General features: G+C 41.9%; 1 protein-coding gene across 1 annotated transcript in view; it reads right to left on the minus strand.

Moving 5' to 3' along the window:
• DNAH9 (dynein axonemal heavy chain 9) overlaps positions 1-15,213 on the minus strand; it is a 263,407-nt gene that overhangs the window by 63,151 nt on the left and 185,043 nt on the right. Inside the window, 3 exon segments of the mRNA XM_067021483.1 lie at positions 291-479; positions 582-701; positions 6,708-7,133. Of these exon segments, the coding sequence (XP_066877584.1) occupies positions 291-479; positions 582-701; positions 6,708-7,133 (735 nt within the window).

The following is a 15,213-nucleotide window of genomic DNA, read 5'->3' on the forward strand; positions in this document are numbered from 1 at the left end:
GGAGCCAGCCTGGGGGTGGTGGACCGGAGCTCCCATGGAGACCCAGGAAGAGGAGGGGTGCCGCGCTCAGGTGGCCAGGAGGGCAGCGGAGGACAGTGCAGGGCAGTGTGGAAGGACATGGGTGCACAGGTGTCCCTCCTGGGTCTCAGCGGTCACTAGGGGATGGATACTCAGGTGGTCGTGGGGGCAAGAACACAAGGAGGGACTCAGAGGTTTGGGTTACTACTGTCACATGAGCTCCCTGGTCCCCACAGGCTGGTGGCGTCAGGACAGATGCGGGCTGGACTTACCTGCAGCTGGCTCAGGTAGGGTCTCCAGGTCCCGTCCATGAGGCTCTGCCGGTATTTGTTTGTAAAGAAGCCCAGGTACGAAATGAAAGCCGCAGTAAGTAAAACGTCTCCACATAATTTCCTTTCCTGTTGTTTGAAGTTCTGCACAGCTTCCGTCCACCTCACGTTTGCAGAGGCCAGTCCTCCCGTCTATCATTTCAAAGAGCAGAGAGGGGAGAAGACACGTCATACCACAGGCTACAGAGCCACGATTCAGCCACGGAGAATGCACGGCGCACGCTTCACACTCACCAGGCGGTTTGCAAGGGAGATGGTGACTGCAGTCGCTTCAGCTTCTTGCTGACATTTGAGTTTGTCAGCTGTTGCTTTCTCAAACTTGGCCGTGAGTTTGGCCAGGTTTTCATTAAGGTTCTGTTTAGGAAAGAACATAACGTCTGTCAGTAGTTCCAGTGCTTTCAGAGATAGGGTTCACGGGTAGGGGATTTTTGAGGAAGGCCTCCTGGGGGGAGCTGTACGGGACTGGGGAAGGCGGGCAGGGAGGGGAAGGAAGGCAAACCGGGGGGGGGCCTCACATGGATCCCAGTGGAAGTCCAGAGGGTCCCGACGCAAGTGAGAGGACTGAGCTTTTCTATCAACTGGTCAACTGGAAGCCTTTTGATCCTCCACCCCACATCTCCATCCCCATGCAATGCCACCAGGCACCTGTGTCACCAGCAGGAGAGTCAACAGTGGCAGAGAAAGGATACTATGTTCTGGCATTTAAGATGTATCCAGCAAACTAGTGCATACAGAATGGATAAACAAGGTCCTATTGTATATAGGGATCTATATTCAAAAATCCTGTGATAAACCATAATGGAAAAGAATATGAAAAAGTATGTATATACATATATATATATATATATATATATATATATATATATATATAACTGAATCACTTTGCTGTAGAGCAGAAATAAACGCAACAAGTAATAGGATGCATCCACCATAACTCATCTGATCTAGAAGACAAATTCTGCCAGTCTGCCAGATCTGCCCTCGTCTGCAGAGCTATACTCAGCTTTCGATCACTACTGTTGTAAACATGAAAGGACAAGAAGACATTTGATTAAAGCCTAGATTAAAGGTAAACAAGAAGGAAAAAATGATCTGGGAAAAAGAGAGAACTTCAGTCAAAAAAACAGCAACAAAGCATAAAACCCTTCATAATTAGTTTCTCCAGGAGATTCAACATGTTTCATCCATAAAACAAGAGGATGCTAATAAAAGGAAAAGAGAACAACAACAAAGAAAACTTGTGGAAATAATTTTTATTTTTAATGTAAAAAATAATAAATTCAATAAATTAAAAGATGAATTTGAGGAAATCTAGACAGAATAAGAAAGCATAAAGTGACAAAAAGATAAAAGAAAATAGATGACCCATCAGAAGGTCCAATACCCAACCAATATGCATTCCAGAAAATGAGATTAAAAAGGAAACAGAAGGGAGATATAAAATCACCTTGTGGAACTGAAGAAAATAAGTCTCTACATGCCAAGCACAATGAATAAAAAAAGAATGGCAGCTAAGCACATCAGTGTAAAGTTCCAGACACCAAGAATAAAGAAGAAATGGAAAGACTTCCAGAGGCAGAAAGACAGTGTATCCAGACTGTTCATCAGACTTCTCACCAGACAAAAAGATAAAGCATTCGGTGTTCTAAGGGGAAAAATTAGCATCAGAATTTAATAGGCAACAAAACAGTCAGTTCAGTTTAAAAATAAAAAGATACGTCCAGACTGGAACATTAGAAAATTTACCTCTTATGTAACATTTTTGAGAAAGTTACTTAAGATAACAAGCCATAGCAAAACAAGAGAAGAAATCAAGAAAGAAGCCATGGGGTCCAGAAAGTCATTGGAACGAACCCAAGAGAGCAGTGAACCTGATTACTCTCCAAAACTGTTTGGAGCTTTGAGTTGGGGACAAGAGAGAAAAGTCTTGGGGGCAAAAGGGGACTCAGTAAAACACTGGATTGACTGGAGGGTTTTTAAAAGTAAGGCTATGCCAAAAGAACTAATTGAAGAGAGAGAGAGAAAGAGGGAGAGAGAGAAGAAAGTCCAGGGGGAAAGGTATGTAAGAAAGTAAGTATAACAGCACTGAGATCTTCTATGAACAATATAGACAGGTTCATAGAATATAAACAGAATTACTGATTTTTTGAATCAGTGGTCAGTGGAGACAGCATGGGACAATTAATTCTGGTTACAGAACACAATGTAGATATGTTCAGTGCTGGTGATTCAAAAGCAAAAGTAACGATAAATAACGATAATGAAGTTGGAGAGAGGAGGGAAGGGGATGAACTGAAGGAAAGGGTAGTAATTTCATCTTGAACACTGAGCGCTCCAAGGAAGCGGCCTCCATATGACTGAACAAGAAGTAAAGGTCACGTCAGAAAAACATAGTTGCTGTAATGATGAGAAGACAGGGGATGAATGTCTTCAAGCCTCGTGTAGCAGAAAGTCAACTGCCTGAAGAAGATACATCAAGAATAAGGATGCAGCACAGCACGCAGACAAGGGCCGGAAATTCAGATGAGCAGCCCAGGAAGATGATGTAAACTAGTCAGATGAGGCTAATGTGAAAGGAAACAGGGGCCGCTGGTGAGTGTGAGTGAATGCAGCAAAACTCCCTGCTTGAGTGAGAAGCCGCTGCTCAACTCCAGGGTCAGTTAGTGATATGCAGGAGCCTGCTGATTATTATAAGACCGGCCAGAAATCAGATTTTTTGTTCTAAGTATTGGCAATTAATTAAATCTTTGGCAAACACATTGTGCAGGCCAAATGAAACACATTTAAGCCACTAGGTAGCAAGCTCTGAGTGGCATCAACAATCAGAAGAAACAGACAGAAGAAGGAAAAGGGCAGGAGACTGGTTTTTCATTTGAAGCTCTTCTCTACTCTCTGATATTTTACTTATGTGTGAGTAAATGCTTGATGAAGATGTCTTCCTTGCTTTTATTACTATTATTTTTATAAATGGTCACATTCATATGTGTTCTTAATAGAAAAAAAGAAAATACAGATAAACAAAACCATCCAAAATCTACCACTAGGAGATAACCACCACTATTCATATTTGTATGTTGTTGTTGTTGTTTTTTAAGATGTTGGGGGTAGGAGTTTTATTAATTAATTTATTTTTGCTGTGTTGGGTCTTCGTTTCTGTGCGAGGGCTTTCTCCAGTTGTGGCAAGTGGGGGCCACTCTTCATCGCGGTGCACGGGCCTCTCACTCTCGCGGCCTCTCTTGCTGCAGAGCACAGGCTCCAGGGGCGCAGGCTCAGTAGCTGCGGCTCAGGGGCCCAGTTGCTCCACGGCATGTGGGATCCTCCCAGACCAGGGCTCGAACCTGTGTCCCCTGCATTAGCAGGCAGATTCTCAACCGCTGCGCCACCAGGGAAGCCCTGTGTGTATTTTAATTACATGTATGAAATCAAGTTGAAGTTACTTTGTAGAATCTGTTTTGAAAGATGCATTTTTTTTTCACTTTATGCATCTTGAATATAAAAGTCTTTACTTAGAACTATCCTAAGATCCTAAGAAAAAGACTTGGCGTTGGTGTAACTGGAGAGGTCTGGTGATGGCCTCAGGGGCACAGAGGGAGGCACTTTCCTGTCCTGGGTGGGCTTCTGTATTCAGGACGGGTGTTATTGGTGAGGGAGTGTCTGCACTCCTGGGATGTTGATAGGCATGTGGATAAGCCAAGGATGGAGAGGAGGTTGTTAAAAGAGAGAATGTGTTTTTTTCAAAAAATATTTGGGCAGAAGAGAAGTGTCTTCCTAAGGTAGCCAGGTATTTAAAAAATATTCTGATGGCTTCCACAGGTTGAATGGGCCCTTCGTGTGCATGTTGGCTACTAAAAAGGTATAAACATTTTGAAAACATTCTCTGTGCACCAAATGTTCCTTTAGCTAAAATAACTTGAGTAAGAAAGAGATCTTTGAAAATGCAGTTCTTGCAACACTTTTCCAGGAGAGACTGAAGAATATGAAAATTATCAGAAGGTATTTTCCCTCCAAAAGCAGTCAAGGGGCTGTTAGTGTTTTGTCCCTGGTATTCTTTCAAGTGCGCCATTGTGAGCGTGATTATCAGTAAACTGGTCCATGAACGTCTGGATTTATAAAGCAAACGTACTGAGAGATTAGCTGCTCTGCCAAAGCATCTCTTCTTTATAGAGAGTCTGGCTGCAGGGATCTTTGAACTAGAGCCTTTAACCACAGAATTTAGTCTATCGATCAATAAACCCATGAAACTTGAAGCATGCAGCATGTCTGCAATCTCCCGTTTCACAATTTGTAAAACGCTATTTATCATGAGAAACTTGCAATAAGAATCTTATTTGTCTGGAATGCACGTGTAGAAATGAAAGATCCAGGGGATGTTTTGGCTTGAACTTGATCATGGTAGTGACTGATGACCAGGTTTTGCACATGATGGCACATGCAGGAGGAGGAGGAGGTGGAGGTAAAGCAGGGGTCAATGGTCATCGGAACCCTGGTGGTGGTGGCAGCTCCCTGTGTCCCTGTGGGCTGGGCTCTGGGATTGGGCTTTACATGCCTTCTCTCCTTTCATCCTCACAGCAAAATCATGAATAGCCAAAATGGACTATTACTGTGTCCATTTTACTTCAGGAAGCTGAAGTTTGGGCTCTGGAAAGGCCTTTCTAAAGGTCACCCATCGGAGAATAGCACAGCACAGATTGGAAGGTCTGCTGATGGGTTTTCAGCTGCTATGTCATCCTGCAGGATTCTGATTTCTACCTCTCACTTTGGTGATACCAATTTTAATGGCAAAGATGAAGTTCAAAGTGTGAATCCAGAATCACCTCCATCCCCCAATCCTGGGTGAGGGACAATCAAAATATCAACAAGAGGCTAATAATTTTATATTTATGGCCAAGGGACCCCTCCCAACCACCAACCACAATATGCTACATGCTTTTACAAGCTTCTATAAAGCACTGCAGGTAGCATCACACATGCCCTGCAGGCCCACACACCCACACCGCTGAGAGTGAGGGGGGCGGACAGTGGCCAGAATGGAAGAGAATGGTGCACAGTGGGGAAATGTGGCTAAAGCCTACATTTCAAAGGGGAAAAAGAATCTCCCATTTTTTGAAATTATCTACAAAACAGAAGCAGATTCACAAACATAGAGAACAGACTTGTTTCCTATGCCTGGAAAGCCACTTGAACTTCCCAGGCCTCGGTGTTTTCGTCTGTAAGTCGGGAGCAGTAAATCTGTAAGTGAAATTTTGTCAGAAATGCATATAAAATTGATTTAAAGTTTGCTGTGACCATCCATGAGGAGCATCTGACCTCAAAAGCACTTGCTTTCGGGGCTGATTTTGTGAGTGGGGGAAAATCTTAATTTCAAAGATTAGAGCCTCGTGCTAAATTAATTTGGGGTGCTTTTGGGCCTGGAAATCAAAACAGGAAGGGGATTATTTCTAGCACCTAATGGAAGCACCTAGGAAGATGCTCCATTCATTCTTGCAAGGGTTTGTACTTTGGGTCACGACAGCCTTGCTAGGGACAGGAATGCAGCGGGAGGGGGGTGGGGGAAGGATGGACTGGGAGGTTGGGATTACCAGATGCAAACTATTATGTATAGAATGGATAAACAACAAGGTCCTACTGTACAGCACAGGGAACTATATTCAATAACCTGTGATAAACTATAATGGAAGAGAATATGAAAAAGAATGTATATATATGTATAACAGAATCACTTTGCTGTAGAGCAGAAAATAACACAACATTGTAAATCAACTATACTTCAATAAAATAAACTTTAAAAAAAGAATCTCCCATTTTTGACCCTTTCTTCTCAACTATCAGATGTGCAAAAATATTAGATTCATTGTGGCTAATAAGACAGCAGTTGGTTCCATGGATAACACTGTTTGTTCATTTATTGTATGTAACCATCTGTCATCTTTTCTTTCCTCAGAGGAAAAGAAAAAAACCTTTTAGGACCAAGGCATAAACCCATGGTCCAGTGGATCTGTCTCGTTTGCATTATACAGTGTTTGAGGAAGAAATTATGAAAGTTGCCTCTACTGGGACTTCCCTGGCGGTCCAGTGGTTAGGACTCTGTGCTTCTACTGCCGGGGGCCCGGGTGGGTTCAATCCCTGGTCAGGGAACTAAGATCCCACAAACTGTGCAGTGTGACTGAAAATAATAATAATAATAATAATAATAATAATAATAATAATAATAATAATAATAATAAATGCTTTAAAAAAAAAAGTTGGCCTCTACTGAAAAATTAGGAGATTTTGGGTAACAATTTGGTTTTCTTTAAAGATCAGGGCTGAGGCACTGGGGCCTGGAGGAGAGGCTGTTTGCCTGAGGTGGGGGTCACTTACAGCAATCTTGGCTTTAACAGCCGCCAGCTTCTCCTGGGCGGCAGCGAGGTCCGAGGTGGCCTTGCTCAGTGCTTGGCACTTGGGTTCCACATCACAGAACACCTCGTAGAACCTCACAGTGTTTATGACCCAAGAGCAGAGGCCGGCGGCTGCGCAGGACTTGGTGGCCACCAACTCGGGATTGAACTCGGGGTCATGCAGATACGGCTTGATGGCCTTGAGGCAGTTCTCGTGAATGTTCTCCTTGTCAAAGTGGATGAGGGAGTACAGGAAGCTGTCCACCTTGGCCATGGTGACCTTGGCGGCCTTCCAGCTGCGGTCCTTGGGCACCTTGCCCCCCGGGGCCACGAGAGCCATCACGGCCGCGCTGACGTTGCTGACGGCAGGTGGCGGGGAACCGAAAGACTTCAGCTCCCTCAGGTTGGTCTGCAAGAGAGAGGCAGGTCATTAGAGGAAAACGAATGCCTCTCTTTGTCCTCGACCACTAATGGAGCCAGGTTCAGAGCGATCAATCTCAAAGGGCCGCTTTGAAGCCTGAGGCAGCTCTCGGAATTTTAAACATCGTGACTCATCAAAAGGGAACGGAGCGACTCCCCAGCGGCTTCAGACTTCCCCGAATGGCTAGCGGAGACTCAGCTAGGTTCTCTCAGTGCTTGGACTCGTGGCCCACCAGAAACACAGAATTTTTTTCACATTTAGCTGAAAAATAGAAGGATGCCAACATACTCTGAAATATGCAGCATGCCATGAATAAAAGACAAGATTATTATAAATTAATTTCCATCTTGGATTGAAGAGAATAGCACTGTAACCCAACTACTTTTTTTTCTTTAATTAAACTGCCTTGTTCCATGAGCTTGTGCTAACTGTACCTGGCTGTCCTGATAGCAAAGTGGCATTTTCTGCCAAGAAATAATTAGACAGAAAGCCAGGCACACCCTGTGCTGTCACTGCCTCTGCCTAGACATGGGTTTGTCCTGTGCTCCAAGTTTCACTTGCTCTAGAAAGATATGGCTGAAAGGGCTGACCCTGGAAAGCCACTTGAACTTCCCGGGCCTCGGTGCTTTCGTCTGTTAAGTCGGGAGCAGTAAATCTGTAAGTGAACTTTTGTCAGAGATGCACATAAAGTTGATTTAAAGTTTGCTGTGACCGTCCAAGAGGAGCATCTGACCTCAAAAGCACTTGCTTTCGGGGCTGATTTTGTGAGTGGGGGAAAATCTTAATTTCAAAGATTAGATCCTTGTGCTAAATTAATTTGGGGTGCTCTTGGGCCTGGAAATCAAAACAGGAAGGGGATTATTTCTAGCACCTAATGGAAGCGCCTAGGAAGATGCTCCATTCATTCTTGCAACGGTTTGTACTTTGGGTCACGACAGCCTTGTCAGGGACAGGAAGGAAGGACAGCACAGACGTGGCAGATGTGCTCGCATCCCTGTCCTAGTGGTTTCCCCTGGGCGAAAGAGGACAAAGCGTGAAAATACAATGAGAAACAAAAAGCCCACAATTTGAAAATATTAAGTTTGTTAAGCATGTTCGACACACTGAATTAAGAAAATATAAAAATGTGTAAAGATGAAATTGAATTCTATAACCCAGATACATCATTGTTAATATTTCAATATAATTCCTTCCAGTTTTTTTGAATATTCATATATATCTATAAATTAATCACAACTCTGGTTTCAGAGACAGAAAACCCAGCTGAAGTACGAAGGTGGATGTTCTTGCTCATGTATCTGGGGAGGATGGCATGTGAGGACCAGTGGAACTGCGTTTTGAACTGCGTCAGCAGGATTCTCTGGACTCTCGTTTCTGCTTCTCCACGTACAGGAGTTTCTTCTTTACAAAGCAGCTTCTTCATGTTGCAAGGCACTCGGCTAACCTCTCTGACCTCTACCTGGGCCACTTCCCCAGGCTCTCACTGAGCTCTGGGCACACTCACCTCTTCCCACCTCAGGACCCCTGCCTGCAACCCTCCTTCCTATGCCATTTGCCTGGCTGACCCCTTCTCATCCATCCAGATCTCAGTTCAGAAGTCCCCCCACGCAGAAAGACCCTTCCCCGCCAACCTCTTCTTCCTAGTCACTGCCTATCTGAGCACCCGGATGATCTGCATAGAACGGAGGGCAACCGGAAAAGGTTACCACTGATTCCTTCTGGAATGACTATACTCCTCTCCTTCACGCGAACAGGGGCCTCATCTCTCTCGTTAACCACCGCAGCCCCAGTGCCTAGAGCAGAGACTGGCGCACAGGAGGTGCTCATCATCAGCACGTGTGTCGAGCGATCGAATGAGAGGAAGGGGTGCCGCAGCTCCAGGCTCACATCCATCGCTTTGCAACTAGAAGGGAGGAAGATTTTTTTCCCCCAACACAAGTCAAAACAAAAAGGTCCTGGGAAATGGCCTTGTTCGGTGAGGTGGGGTTCTTGTCACCAGTCACCGTGGGGCAGGTGATGTGGCACTGCTAATAGGAACACAGGATGCAGGGGACATTCCTCAGAAGAAGGCAGATGTGGTTTTGAATGAGCCGGCATCAGGCACACTCCCCTCCCTGCCTTAGGTCTCTTGCTCTAGCTGATGCCTTGGTCTTGCCTGCTCTTCCCAGGTACCTGACTGATGAATTCGCTCCTTTCCAAGTAAAAACTTCTCCCTCTCGAGGAGGCCCACACCCATCACCTTCTTTAATACTGCAACCTCCCACCTCCTCAAGCCCCTCCCCAGCTGCCCTGGCCCCAGAGCTCCCCCTGACTCTGCTCTACGGTTTTCTTTTTTCTGCAGCATCTGTCGCATTCTAACGCATTGTGTAAAGTACTTTTTCATTACGCTGCTTGTCTCTCACCTGTCCCCTGTGCTAGAATAGACTCTTCATAGAGGCAGTATCTTCGTTCATGGGTGCGCCACATGCACCCAGAACACTGCCTGGCATGGAGGACAGTCAGGGAGTCTCTGCTGGGTGAATAAATGTGTCTGCACAGTCATTCATTTGGCAAATGGGGATACAGCGGTAAAGAAGAAAGGCAAAGTCCTTTTACACATGCATGTGGGAGAGGTGGGCAGAAAAAGAGGCCAACCTTTGATATATTGGATAGTGAGATGTGCTCTGAAAAAAAAAACCCCAAAAACAGGGCTAATGGGATAGTGGTTTCTTGAGGAATGATGGTGCCACCTTGGCTAGGGAGAGAGACCTGGGAAAGCCTGAGAGAAACTGCCATTGCACGCTGGGGAAGGGCAGAGGGTAAATGTGCAGGCGGGGGCAGGCACAAATGCCAGATGCCAGCACGATTTATAAGGACTCTTCACATATATATGACGATGCGATGCTAACTCTTTTTTAGTTAAAAAAAATTTGTTTATGAGATTCTGTGACACGTAGAAATTTAGTTTTCATGTAGCCCAACTGAATAATCCTTTTCCAGATGACATCATGCTATCATCCTTTGTTTTTATGCTTAGAAGCATCTTTCATATACATATGAAAATGGACCTGACCTTATAATAATTTTTCTAGTTCTTTTACAGTTTGTTTCTTATTGTTCACTGGTTTACAAGGTAACACTGTTTTGCCCTTTTATTAAAAGAAAAAATATTTATTGTGAAATACTTCGCAAAGATGAAGATGAAAGCCAGAATCACTCCTGATTTTACTACCTAGAGAGAAGCATTAGTTATGTGCCGGTGTGTTTCATTATATGTACTTAACAGATAGACTAACAGAGAGACACAGAAAAGAAAGATGCGTGAACATATATGAATGTGGTATATATCTGGCTCATTCATTTATATATACATATACATATATGTACACAAACATATACATATATCAATCATTGTTTGCATTATTTTTTCAAACCTGGCTTTCACTGAAAACTGTATCTTAAACTTTTTCGTGTCATGAATTATTTTTGCACATGATTTTAAATAAAGTATGCACAATTTTCTCTCATTTAGATGGTCCATAATTTATTTAGCCAACCCCATATTGCTGGGCATTTAGGTTGTTAAATTTTTAATAGCTGTTTAAATGATATGAACTTTTAATGACATCAGAAATAAATAAGCCAAAAATCACACTGGAATTAAATTAGACTTACATTTAACTTATAAATTATTTGAGGAATAATGACATCCTTATAATATTAAATCTTCCCTTACACAAACTTGGTACATCTATTTGCCTATTTATATTTTATATTACTCAACAAAGATGTGTAGTTTTCTTCACATAGTTTCAATGTTTATTTGTACCATGTGTTTTGGCTGTTATCTTAAAAATATTACATTTTCCAACTGGCTACTGCTGATATTAGGGAAGCTATTAAATTTTGTAATGGGCCCTTAAGTCTTCCCTTTTATTTGTTTTATTACATTTTTATGACATCTATGAATAATAATACATTTGTCTGGTACTTTATAACATTTACATGTTACCATTTTTCATTTATTATTGCATGGCTAGACATTTTAGGACAACTGTTTTATAACAGCAGCGAAGGGGGTCATTATCGTGCTTTTTCCATGTTAATGGGAATTCCGCTAATGTTCTACACCGTTAGACAGGATGTTTTGCTCTTGGACTGAGATTGATTGCTTTGCGTTAGCAAAATATCCAAATATCCCTTTTTTCCTACTTTACGAAGAGTTTTAATAGGAATGGATGTTGAAGTGTGTTAAGTACCATTCTGACATCTCTCAAAATGACAACAGAGCTTTTCTTCTTTGACCTGTGATTGGGTATGTTTACAGGGTAGTATTATATAAGGAAAACTTATCAGTTGGTAGCATATTGTTGTTTGAATAAATTGCTGGATTTGATTTACTAGCATTTCATATGGATGTCTTATATCACTATTCATAAATTCGATTAATATGTTTTATTTTCTTGTGCTATCTCTATCACTTTTAGTATCAAGCTTATCACATAATCAAGGCCTTAAAAAGTCCTGTAGGAAAGAAGTCTGTTAAACTCTGTAACCCTAGAATTCTCAAAATCATTTGATTATAAAATCTACTTTTTATATAACTTGTTAATATTAAGTTAAAAGTCAAATGATAGGGAGAAAATATTTACAACATATATACCAAGACATATAGTAAAAATTTATTTTAAAAACCCTGTAAATCAATAAGGAAAAGGGAAATTATCTCATAAGAAAATGGACAAAGAATCTGAACAAATAATGGACAAAGGAAGAAATCTAAACATTTGAAAAGTTGCCCAGTCTCATTAGAATCAAACCATTTACAACTTTTTTAAATGAAAAGTTTTTTGCTCTCCTGTTGAGAAAAATTAGGATAATTGAGAATATCTAAGATTGGCAAAGGTGTGGAAAGCAGTGTTTATAACTATAAATGAGAAGAGCTATTTTGGACAGAAATTTAGCATTATTTATACAAAATAAGAGAATATTGTTTATATGAGTTTCCTATTGCTTCTGTAACAAATTACCACAAATGTAGTGACTTAAAACAACATGAATTTATTACCTTACAGTTCTGGAGGTGAGGGGTCCTAAGCTGAAGATGCTGGAAGGGCTGGTCCCTTCTGGAGGCTGGAGGGGAGACTGTTCCTTGCTGCTCCCACTTCTGGAGGCCGGCAGCATTGCTTGGCTCAAGGCCCCACAGCACATCAGCTGTGTCCACCCCCTGCTCTTGTCACCACATCACCACCTTCTTCTTCCGACCTTCCTGTCTCCCTCTTCTATGGACCCTTGTGATGGCATTTAGGACCCACCTGGATAACCCAGGCTAATCTCCCCACTGTAAGATCCTTGACTTAATCACACCTACAGAGTCACTGTCACCATACGAAGTAAAATTCACAGGTTCCAGAGGTTAGGACGTGAGTATCTTTGGGGGTGGAGGAGGCATGATTCAGCCTGCCATGCTGTTCTACCAAACAACTGTACTTCTAATTTGGCTCAGAGAAATATGTGCACATATGCAGTAAAGACGTATGCACAAGGATATTTGTACTGGAGAAAAGCGAGAAACTAATTAAACACTCAACAGTAGATACATGGCTAAATGAAATAGAGTACGACTATAGCCTAGAATACTACAAAGCATTAAATCAACAAGATTCAATGTATGTACTGGCATGAAATAGTCTTGTTTCACGAAGAAAAGTAAGTTTCCATTATCCATTTGTGTTTAAAATATGACATATTTTATATGTGCATTTGTACAAATATAAATACGTAGAAAAATTGCTGGACTAGATACAGCTCAAATTCTTCCAGGAGTTTTCTTTTGGGAGAGGACTGGGGCTGGAGTGGAAAGATGGGTGACTTTATATTTTACCCTATCTATTCTGTACTATTTGAATTATTTGTAACAACAAAAATGCCATTATATGTTATTTGTATAATAAAAAATAAGTTTACTGTAAAAAATCCATAGGAAATAAACAGAAAGTAACTCTGTAAGGAGAAAAAAAAAGGCCATGAAATTGTAAGCAAAACCATTTTTCAACTAAGGCAGGAAAAGTTTTACTGGATTTATTTCAGTTTAGCTATAAAAGTGAAATAAAACTGCCAAAGCAGAGACTTAAAATGTACAGAGACTTACTACCATGCTCTGATTTATGTATTAACTAAAGATTTATTGTTAACTTTGAAAATGATGAGAAAATAGGGACGTGGTCCTTAAATACCAGAGTGCTGTGAACGCAGAAAAATTTGAGGCTACTTGAGGGGTCCTTGGGCACATGAAGCAATATCTCCCCTGTCACATGCAGTACAGTCTGATCCATTCTGCTTCATCAGGTGGGGCGGGGGTGTGGGCAGCTGGGAGAAATGGGTGAAGGCAGTTCAAAAGGTACAAACTTCCTGCTATAAAATAAAGAATCCTAGGGATGTAAGGTACAGTGTGTACAGTTAATAACACTATATTGTGTATTTGAAAGCTGCTAAGAGAGTAAATCTTAAAAACAAAAAACAAGAAAAAGATTGTAACCATGCGTGGTGATGGATGCTAACCAGACTTACTGTGCTGATTGTTTTGCAATACATTTGTATGTATCGAATCGATGTGCTGTACACTTGAAACTTGTATAATGTTATATGTCAATTGTACCTCAAGTTAAAAAATGCTGTTTGAGACCCATGAATCAGTTGTATCCTGCAGATTGTAAACACTGGTCCAGTTAAATTTCTTAGTGATGCCATGGGCTGTTATTGATCATGCTCAAGCCACCTTTAGAGACTCATCTGCATGTCGCCTGTGCACCTTTGGCTCAGACACGCCACACCCTTTCATGCACCTGTGTCTTACAAACATTGTTCCTTTCTGGGATGGGCTTTTCTACCTCCTGGTCCATCTAGTGAAACACTCATCCCTGTGGCCCTTGTGTCATGGGGTTTCTCTTCCCTAGTTTCTACCTGGCCAGGTGGTTAGCTATGCCCTTTTCTGTGCTCTCCAGCCAGTGAAAATTTTAAACGTTCATTTCTGTTAATGGAGTCCATACACAGTTCAGAGCTACTAGGCTGAGAACAAAACACATGCCCACTCCCCCCAACTCCAGCTCTCTTGAAGCCACCGCTTACAAATTCTTCCATCACTCCTTTTAGATTTCATGCCTTATTGATAATGGATACATTGATGCTGCTATGTACTTCATTTTAGGTGCTCTTGAAAGACTTCCTATTGCCCTCTTTTCTCTCCTAAGGTCCCCCCCCCATTATGATCACATCAAAATTTTAGTTCAAATTCAGTATGTACATGACTACGGTTATAAACATTGGTTACCTTGGGTTATAATTTCTTGTTTGTATACCTTTAATTTTTTTCTGAAATTAATAAATACTTTCATTGTTTGTTAACTTATAAGGTAAACTTTTAGGCAAATATCCGAAAGAGGAGGTAACCATGGAGATACTTGGGAGAAGACATTCCACACAGAAGCAATTTCTCGTTCAAAGGCCCTGGGCTGATACTGTGCTGGAAGTGTTTCAGATACAGTGAGAAGGTCAGTGTGGGTGGACTGGAGTGACAACTGGAAGAGAAGTGACTGGGGTGTAGACTGTATAGTAGAAGAGATGAACCAGGCAAAATCATGTAGGGCCTTGCAGGCCATGGTGACAACTTTGGATTTTATTCTGAATATGATGGATCCTAAAATTTATATGGAACCATAAAAGACCCAGAATTGCCCAAGCAATTATTTTCCCAAAGAAAAAGAACAAAGCAGGAGGCATAAGCCTCCCAGACTTCAGACAATACTACAAAGCTATAGTAATCAAAACAGCATGGTACTGGCACAAAAACAGACGTATGGATCAACAGAACAGAACAGAGAGCCCAGAAATAAACCCATACACTTATGTCAATTAATCTTGAATATGATAGGAAGCCAATGGAAGATTCTGAACAGAGGGATGATGTGGTCAAACTGTTGTCTTAAAAAGGTCATTCAGACAGCTGCAACGGGCAAAGACAGCACTGGAGCAAGGTTGTAAACAGGGAGGCCAAGTGAGAGGCTATTGCAACAGTCCAATGAAGAAACGA

This window comes from Kogia breviceps, chromosome 19, assembly GCF_026419965.1.
Source record: "Kogia breviceps isolate mKogBre1 chromosome 19, mKogBre1 haplotype 1, whole genome shotgun sequence".
Lineage (NCBI taxonomy): Eukaryota > Metazoa > Chordata > Mammalia > Artiodactyla > Physeteridae > Kogia > Kogia breviceps.